Below are 9,733 nucleotides of genomic sequence, written 5' to 3'. Positions count from 1 at the left end.
TAAGTGCAGGCGAATTCAAGATGGAATTGGATTTTTAAGCCTTTAGCTCAAGCCAGGGCAGGGGTACTACGGTCTCCACTTGTAGGCTGGGAAAGCCCACTACAGTGATTGTCCATAGCCGGCCAGGGTACTCCATTACACGCCCTGGGGATACTGAGGGATGGTGGCTGTGCAGGGGACCAAGCTATGGCCCGTTTGCCAAGGCCCATCTCCCAATGGGTGCCAGGGGGAATCCCTGTATTGGGTGGCTCTGGCACGGTTGTTTGGGGGAACAGCTAATATCTTGGCCCAAGCTCCTTCTGACTTGAGGGGACAGGTGAGTTTGCCTTGTAGAGGACGCCTTATGGAGGGACCAGTGAGGTGTTTTGTCCTGGGTCCAAGTCAATTGAATCAGTTGATGCCACAAGGGCCTGAGAGGTGGTCAATCATGACTCCTTTGGAGTATTTGCTAGGACATTTCAAGTATTAGCTGTGGAGTATTTGCTAGGACATTTTATGCATTAGTTATGTCTATGTGATAATCACAATGCTGTACTGTACGTATTGCAACTTTAGATGAAAACTAAAATTTGTTGTGTTTATGAGGTGTTGAGGTGTAATAAATACCTAATGTAAGAATTCTGGCTTGCATTGTTTTTTTTTGTAGCATCTTTTATACATGTTGACGAATGTGTAAATGCCTCTCTGGTTTGAGGTGTGACCGGTCTCACTGCGGTCCCCCACCTGTAATCAATTAGGCATTTAAGAATGTGCAGATGCTCAGGCAGTGAAAACTCTCCAGATAATCTTTAACCCGTCTCTCTCCTTTACATCTCAGACCTATGCAAGGAAGAGCTACTGCAATTATTGCAAACTCCTTCATTTACTGCTGACTGGCAGCAAACCGGAGAGAATGCTGCAGGCAGTTCTGCCTTTCCTCACCATCCCCTAAATTGTCCCTGCCTCCACGTATTAAAGGAAACCAGGGTAGAGCTAGGCTTAACTTTCTTTTTAATTTGATACGCTGCTTTGATAAAGGCAATGTTGTCTTTTGACTGTCAATGTGCAATTATTTAGAGTGGTGTTGTACTAGTCTATAAGATTAGTAAGTTCCTCAGGAACAGCCTTCTAAAGAGAGAAGGATGACCTTGATTTTCTATTCTCATTTGAAAACTTAGAATGTGCAGTTTGCACACAGACTGTTCCACAAATGGGAGCGCAATTTACAATGCTATCTATCAGTTGGTCGCACTGTAGACTGTCTATTTGCAGGGAGACGCAGAACTATTGCCTAATGAATATTAATTATGCAGTTCGCTATTTGCAAACCCTCTGATTGGCTATGAACACAAGGATGGTTGACTGCACGGAAGTGCAGATCACCCTCCTTGGGTTAGCATTCCTAAATGGGAAACATGTTTTTTAAAAGAAGCCCATATTTGCCAAGACTCAAGGGATTGGTGCAGGAAGTCATCTTTCAGACCACCCCTGCCCAGATGTCTGACAATTCCGAACAGGGCAGCTACCCAACGGGGACAGCTTCCCAATTCCAAATTAACTAGGCCTGCTTTATGGTGTCAGTAAGTTTTCAATGGTTTGAAGCATTCATACATATGAATGTGAATCACTCCCCGTTAAGGCTCCCTCCTAATTGCAATTCAGAATGAGCATATAAACCACTTTTGCGGTTCAGAAAGGCTTTTCGAAATTGTAAAAACGGCTCAGGGCATGGGCAAACAACATTTTGAAGTTGCTAATCCAGTGATTTTGTGAATTGCAGACGGCAAAAGGTTTTGTATATTTGGCCATAGATCACTTAAAAGAGATCTTTGAAGATTGTACTGTTCAACCAAGCATGCTTCCTCTTCCAATACAGCCCTCCCACTGGTTGCTAGGCGCCCTGATGCAGCTTAGTGCTAATTGAGACACTAAATCATTCTTTAAATTCATTATATAGTAATAATAATAACAATATTAAAAAGTACTATTAATATTACTGATAATAATAATGTAACTAAATAGATGACCAATTGAAAGACGAGAATGGAAACTGATAAGACACAGAGTCTAACTATAATCTCCCATAATAAATGCACAATACACTTCCCATATGACTGCTGAAGACTAGCTTTATTAAGTTTGACTGTACAGCAGTAAAGTTTCTAGAAATTCATATCTGTGGTAGAAAATCATTAACACATAAAGCTCATTGGTACAAAACACTAAGACATATTTACAAACATATGAACATTGGAATAGCCTTCTGTAAACTGAAGCTGCCATTACACCCTGTATGCCCATCTTCTCCATGGGGTCAACGCTTTGTGAAATCTCCACCTAGAAAAAAAAAAGAAAACAATACATTATGACGAAGAAGACAGAAAAGGTCAGCAGGATGATGGACTCCTGTGTAGACTCAGTCTTTCTGTGAACCTGGAAGTAGCATGTAGTGATGAAGCACAGCGAAGCAGAGGCAAATATCAGATGTCAATGAGAAGGTGGGGGCCGGGGAACACAGAGTGTGAGATGAGAAAGCGGGTGGTAAAATAGAGGGGAATGGGGTGAAAGAGAGGGAAAAGAGGGGGCGGGGCGAGAATGCGAGAGGAAAGAGTCACTCCCATGCACTGCAAAGCATTGACTGACATTAGCAGTGGAAGGAGAGATCATCCAAACAATACACTTTGAGACCGAAATGCTCCTGGGTGGGAAAAAACAAGAATAGGCAGGAAAACCATAAATTCATGAGTAGGAAAGCGAGATAAGACAGCAACACAATTCAATCATGAGAGACGAGCAGACCAGAAGTCTACTCTAAGTTAATGTAATGTTATGGAAACTTTAGGTCTCGAAAAACTGAAGCCAAAATCTAAACATATGACACTTGGGGGTTATACTGGTGCCCTGGCTACCAGCATAAGTAAGTATAATAAAATATACGGTCAATTTCCTGTCCATGCACATATGAACTTCATGATGTAGGTCTTCTGAGACAATATCCTCACCTCTTCATTTGCCCATAGTGTGTACTTCACGCTTGCCATCAGCATACTGCCCCTTGCTACCCATGTCCAAAACCACCTCAGCAAAATTTTCCACCCAACACCTTCCTCACCTATATTGCAATCTGAAATTATGTGTTGTGAAGTAGTAAGTTAGTCTGATATCTGTATTGTGTGGAAACATCAAGCACCATATAAAATCATAAACAGATTAAACCAATGGAAAATAAAGATGTTGAGGTGGAAGTGTGTCCAATATCGTGACCTCCCACTGAGACGCCCTAAGTGCGAAGGGTATGTCCAGATGTCAGTTCTGTGCCCACTGTACTATAGGCCTCAATCTATACATAAATGACATATATTGAAGTTTGTGCGATATTGTGACCTCCCAGGGAGATGTCCAAAATGAGAAGGGTATGTCCAGATGTCGGTCCAATGTTCACTGTGCTATAGGACCCAATCTATACCTCAATGACAATGTTGGACTTTGTGCAATATTGTGACCTCCCAGTGAGACACCCTAGAAGGGTATGTCCAGATGTCAGTTCTGAGCTCTGTACTATAGGACTCAATCTATACCTCACTGATGAGGTCAAAGTAGTCTGGAACTGGTCTGGATTGTCTTTGCTCAGAGGGGACCTGGCCTGGCAGTTCAGACTGGACTTTTCATACTGAAGCAGGACCAATGGTGACATACATATGATTGGTTTCTGTCCAAAGTGGCATGGTGGGCATAAAACAATAGATTGTGTTAGGGGAGAGGACTTGGCCTAATGGCTAGGGCAGTCGACCTCGAATGTGGGGAACTGGGTTCAAGTCTCGGCAATGATGCTGAACATCCTGTGATTCTGGGCAAATCACTTAATTTCCCTGTGCCTAAGAAAAAAATGAATGTGTCCTCATGTAATACAACAGGTGCTATGTAAAGCGCTCTGATACCCGATTCGGGTCAAGTTCGTACTATATAAAGCTCTGTAAAAAAAAAATAATAATAATTGGGATGCAGGCCAAGTAATAGCCAGTAGCTGGGACGAATTGCACGCCAGTTGTTTGTGGAAAGCTAGTGTAGTGGCTATGAGTTGGTTGCAGGGAACATGTTTGGCTAGACATGTTGCATTTTTGGATTATGGAGAGCACAGTGCATTTTTATCGTGCTTTATTGTATAGTGACAGCAAACACGTTTGTATCCCTGTGAGAAAGAGGTACATAATATGGAGTCTATCAAAGCCTGCTATACAGCATTGGGAATTGAGGGGCTTCTTCGTAGCATTCCTGAGGCCCTTGAAGTGGACCAGACTCTGGCAAGTGGAGGACAGGAGGCAGGTGCCACTTTGAAGTGCAGAGGCAGTTCCAGTGAGGAAACTCTGCTTCTGTTGTGCCTATGCGTTGGACCTCCTGAGAGTGAGCTTTCAGCCACACCTCTGCTTCCTATTGACAGCAGGGAACAAATACCGAGGCTTGGCTAGGCTGGGAGGGATATACAAACATGTAGGAGTTGCCTGTAATTTTTCTCCTATGTGGACCTGTGGAACACACAATTGTCTGCAAAATTAAGGTACATAATCGTTAAAAATCCAGTTCAGGGTTCTCATCAAAGTGACAGGACCCAGGTAGCAGGGTGGGTGACATCTGCTTGAGCACCAGAGACAGGATCTTTTATTGCTGTTTTCCTTCCAGATTGGTACAACAATGTGGGCAAAAAAAAAATTGTAAACTGCCTTTTGGAGTCACCAGTCCAGCTGACTTGTGACCAAGGAGCAGTGCAACACATTTGTTTCCTAATCTTGATGGAGAAGATTAATCTGTGTTGAGGGTAATTCCCTTGCAAGTGGGTGCTGCCATGGTGCACAGCAAGAGAAGGATGTCTAGAAATGGATATCCCCATTGTGCAATAATGACAAAAAACTAAAATCAATCAATTCTAGGGATTGGGAGGCCTTTGGAAAGCAGCATTGGTGTTTGGAGACCACCGTTAAGAGCAAAATGCTGAAAACCCTGTGGAAATCTATACACTCGCAACACTATTCAATTCAAAAGTACTTTATTCGTTTTTTTTTCATACAAAAACCATAAAAGTACTAGCGACACTAAAAGAAGGCACCACTTGTTTTATTCGTCTCATCTGCAACAGCAGCAGGTGCCTGGGAATACAGAGGCACCTACCATGTCCAAAAAATCCAATAGAGAATTAGGTATTTCCCTTGCAGAGCCCCTGTTATTGTGGGCACCACCAGAGGACCTCAAACTCAGCCATACTGTTTCCCCTTTTTTGAAGAGGAGGCACGACAAAGTATCTTTCTACGTCAGGAGACCCCCCAGTTTGGAGTCAGTGGCTGAGTGATCGGGGTTTCTAGGCCCACAAAAAGGTGTCTTGCATACTTCCTGCATACATGCCTGTCAGACCAGACAGCCTTTGGTGTGGTCTTCCTTTAAACTTTAGATTTTTCCTCTCATGTTTGTTGAAATTCGTTTTTCCTGACCTTAGGACTCTGTGCAGTTTACAACTGCTAACCAGGGCTAAAGTGCTTGTACACACTCCACTAAGCATGGTAACATTGTCTTACACCCCATTTGAACATTTAATTTACGTAGAAGTCCCTAGTAAAGTTGTACTACATGCACTCGGGCCGGTACTTTAAATGCTACTAGTGTGCCTGCAGCCCTTATTGTGTCAGCCACTGAAGTAGCCGCTTAAAACATGGCACTGCCTGCCATTGCAGCCTATGTGCAGGTTTAAACCGCCAATTCCTCATGGCAAAATAAACTTCTTCCAAGGCCTTATTCTTCTTTTGTAGCACATATAAGTGGTCCCTAAGATAGGCTCTCACCAGCCCATAGGGCAGGTTGCAGTGTATTTAAAAAGTTGGAGATGTACTTTTTAAGTTTTGAATGTCCTGGTAGTGGAAACCGTACATTCATGTTTCACTACTGCAAGGCCTTCCTCTCCCATAAGATAACATTTGTTTATCACATTACATTTAATGAGTGCTATGTTTTGATTGGGAACAGGTAGTTCCCAATTAAGAGAAATTTGGCATTTTCTTATCCTATTTGGTGCCTGCAGCTTGTGTCCTGGGTCTCATGACTATGAATAAAGTGGCAGTTGGCCTTTGTGTATTCCTCCCAGACAGTGAGAGAAAGCATGAGTATTTTTTGGCCGGATGGGCCATCATGCAGGGTGGGAGGGGCAGAGTTGTTCCCCGTCCCACTAATATTTCAAAGAGACTGCCTCCAGCACACTCACAAAGAACTTTATACCAGCCTTTTATTACTCTAGACCTCTTGGAGCCTGGACTGTGGAAAGGGGAACATTTAAAGAAACAGATGTTGAAATGCTTATAAGTTTCCCCCACTTCAAAGTCTGGAACCAGACCAATTCTTCAGTTCTCTCCAAGATCTGTGGGGGACACTCATAAAGTCTGCCTTGTATTTCAGAGAACCGCCCTGCTGCTTGAGGCATGCTTTGCACCTCACAGGACTGCCCTGCTGCAAACAGAGGACTGCCCTGCTACTTGAAGCCTACCTTGTACCTTCAGAGGCCTGCCTGCCACATAAGGCTGTCCTTGAGGTTTGAACCCAAGACTACCAGAGTGACTCCAAGGGCTAGTTGGCTCACCTCCTGTTCTGAGCTACAGAAACACAACAACCTTGAACCTGCACTTGGACCCTACCTGAAGTGAGTCCTGCCCTCCGTGTGGTGCCCACCCGGTCCTGGACCCTTGGAACTGGTGCTAAAGGTGCCCAAGCAGCTAAAATCCAAAACTTGGGACTTGAAAAAAATGTCCACTAAAAATGGTCCACGAACCGCCCAAGGTGCATTGCCAGGTGGCCTGACTTTGAGTTAGCTCCCCTAAGTTCTTCTCAGAAGCAGCAAATCCTGTTCAGCAGCTTTGGTTTGGAAGAGTATTCGGCTTCTACTGCCTTCATCAGATACAGCCTGCAGCTTTGTCCGTCTGGAGATTTTCGACTTCCAAAAATAGTGGCAACGTCCAAACATAGAAATCTGCACTGCAGCTATGTCCAATGGCTCACCAACGACAGCAACACCCCCTCCTCAAAGACTGCCAGCTACCTTGCCCGCTGAACTTTATCTTTTCATAATGTTTTTCGAAAATTTCTTCTAAGTCGAAAGGTAAGCCAAGACCAGGCCCAATCCATTTTTATATCTGAACCACTCTCCATTGCAGTCGGCCATAGTTTTTTACTTTGTCTTGGTCTCACGTAACTAGATGCCCACGATTCGTGCTTTGATCTTTTAGACGCTATTTTTCACTAAACATTTTAAATTTTTTTATTCCGGTTCTACCAATTGAATTTAATTAATTTTGTTGGCAAATTATTTAGTAAAATGTTCTCTATTTTTCCAAATTGGTGTATGATTTTTCTTGAGTTGTATTTTCACTTGATTATAGTTTGTGTGATGCATAAATACCTTGCCCAGAGGAATTTTGGGTCTGTTTTAAGAGTCCTTTGTTTCGTCAAGGTTTGGGGAATGTTTTTCTTTTTGTATTTTGAAGCTTTGGAAGTTTGTTTAGCAAACTGGTATGAAATATGTTTTATGTTGAAATGTCTGTTGCTTCATCGCTGTTGTGACGGAGTAAGCATGGACATCAATTCACCAAAATTCCAAAGGTAGTGGAAGTGACAATGCAAGCCCTTTGACCTCCACATTCACTCACACACACATACTTGCACCCAAATTCACAAATATACACTCTCCCACACATAAACACACTCACCTGAAAGCACGCACACAACATACATTTAGAAGATTTTTTTTAATTACATCAGCTGCCATGGTAGGGCATATTCCAGCTTATTGTACTCCATTCTTATTACACGATTAGTGAATATATTTTATTTATTCACTATTAGTGCAATAAAAAAAAAAGACAGAGCCCCAGCTGCTCCTAACAGCAAATGGTCTATTTTAAATGCAGGCCCCAAAATTGCCCCCAGACAATGAACAGCCTGTTAGTGAATGTAGCACTGGCTCTTTGAAGCTGCCAGTCCACCTTTTACTGCGGGCAGCGACACAGTCTCTTTTTTTAAAAGAGGACAGGGATTCTCCGGCACACAAGTGTAGGGAGGGAAATTAGAAATTCTGCTAGTGTTTATGAAGAGAAAAAAAAGCAAGGTTTCCCTTGGATTGTATAGTGGTGCTTTGGTTTCTGTTTCCAGCTGTGTCTATCACCAAGGAACACTTATGACATTAGTGTGCTCTCTAAAGCTACACAACATTGACTCGGACTTACCTTGGCAGCTGCTGCACTCACAGCTATGGATCACTGGCAACACCACAGGTTCCTCTTCACCGTCTTCGCACTGCAGGGTAAGAATCTGGACAGGACTCACTGGGTCTAGACGGTAACTACAGCAGTCACAGAGGGTTTGAAGGTATGGCTCCTGCGGGAAGGCAAGGACACGGTGTAAATGATAGCTTTGGGATAGCTTTCCTTCCTTTCTGGAACATGCAGCAGTCACAGTTCTCTGAGCAATTCCCACTGTCTTAGCATAACAATTAGGTCATGCTATGTTTTATGCTCTGCTAAAGAATATGTCTGATCCCAGTAAATGTAGTGCGGTGGGTACCACCTAGAAACATACATCTGATCGCCAGTACATGCCAAATTTATGTAGTCTCATAGAACAACATGCGTGATGCATTGGACACCCTATGCTTGGGGAATTTCATATAAGAGCATGTGTATTCCCACAGACAAACTGTGCTTGGGGAACCGCGCAGCAGCATATTTTAATGTGCAGGTCATGGCCTGTTTGGCAAAACTCCAAGAAAAAGTATATAATTCAAAAGACACCCTGTATGAAGGCTTCCAGAAAAAACATATATTAATCAAGATTATATGTTGAAATTCCCAGGCTCGTTTATGCTCACCTCTGGAATGACATTGGTTCGAGAGAGACATCTTCCGCTGCAGTAGCTCACCTCCACCCCATCAAGATGGCAGCCACCCTTAGTGATGTTCCTGAGCTCAGTGAAGCGCTGGCACACAGCTGATGGCTCATCTGTGGTCACAAAATGCAAGACCACAAGACAAAGTCAACATAATACTTCAAAAATATTCTCATGTTAATGGGTCATTTCTAACCCTATTTCACAACCCGTTCATCTCCCCTAGATCTCCTGTTATCAGGGTGAAAGACACTCAATAAGGGAAATCCTGAATAAATCAGAACAACCGTGATAGAACCTCAGAAGACTCTTACGTCATGGCAGCATGTCAGGAACCCAGCGACTCGAAACTTGTCTGCTAAGTTTTTAAGAAATATGAAATTTTATCCAACGCTAGTTGCTGAATAAATCATCCTTGGTGAGGACACAACTGGATACTCGTTCATCTCTTACACAGTGTTTGAGCGGGATACCATGAAAATTAACGTCTCCACACAAAAACTGCATAGCAAGGTCTCAGGATGGTTTTCTGCCTTGTAGAGAGGAGGCCAAAAGTAACTACGAGAAGGAGGTTTCGCAAAACCTAGGGGTACATTTAAACTTGAGTGACCCACTATGTAAGTGGTGGCCCACCTCTAACCCATCACCTCAATGAAGCCATTCAAATTAGTTGCCAGTGGATCAGAATTTAATAATTCAACCACATTTCGTATTTTCTATAAAGGTGAGATGTTGAATTCTAAGATCTGGAGAGTCATGCCTGAGTCTGTGCTCATTTCATGTGGTGGACAACATCCTATTAACTGACGTTGAATTTTCATATGCTTGTTACAGAAATCC

The 9,733-nt window shown here is 43.1% G+C and overlaps 1 protein-coding gene across 1 annotated transcript in view; it reads right to left on the bottom strand.

The window, feature by feature from the left end:
- Positions 1 to 2,168: 2,168 nt before the first annotated feature.
- The window catches only part of LOC144784018 (SCO-spondin-like), a 1,726,865-nt gene continuing 1,719,300 nt past the window's right edge, over positions 2,169 to 9,733 (bottom strand). Inside the window, exons 121-123 of the mRNA XM_078662721.1 lie at positions 8,876 to 9,006; positions 8,235 to 8,385; positions 2,169 to 2,316 (exon numbers count right to left, since the gene is read on the bottom strand). Coding sequence (XP_078518847.1) covers positions 2,294 to 2,316; positions 8,235 to 8,385; positions 8,876 to 9,006 — 305 coding nt within the window. The 3' untranslated portion in view covers positions 2,169 to 2,293. The remainder of the gene's footprint in view (positions 2,317 to 8,234; positions 8,386 to 8,875; positions 9,007 to 9,733) is intronic.

The sequence above is a fragment of the Lissotriton helveticus genome, chromosome 10 (assembly GCF_964261635.1).
Source record: "Lissotriton helveticus chromosome 10, aLisHel1.1, whole genome shotgun sequence".
NCBI lineage: Eukaryota > Metazoa > Chordata > Amphibia > Caudata > Salamandridae > Lissotriton > Lissotriton helveticus.
The sequence above is the reverse complement of the archived record's forward strand: the minus strand, read 5'-3'. Positions and strand labels throughout refer to the sequence as shown.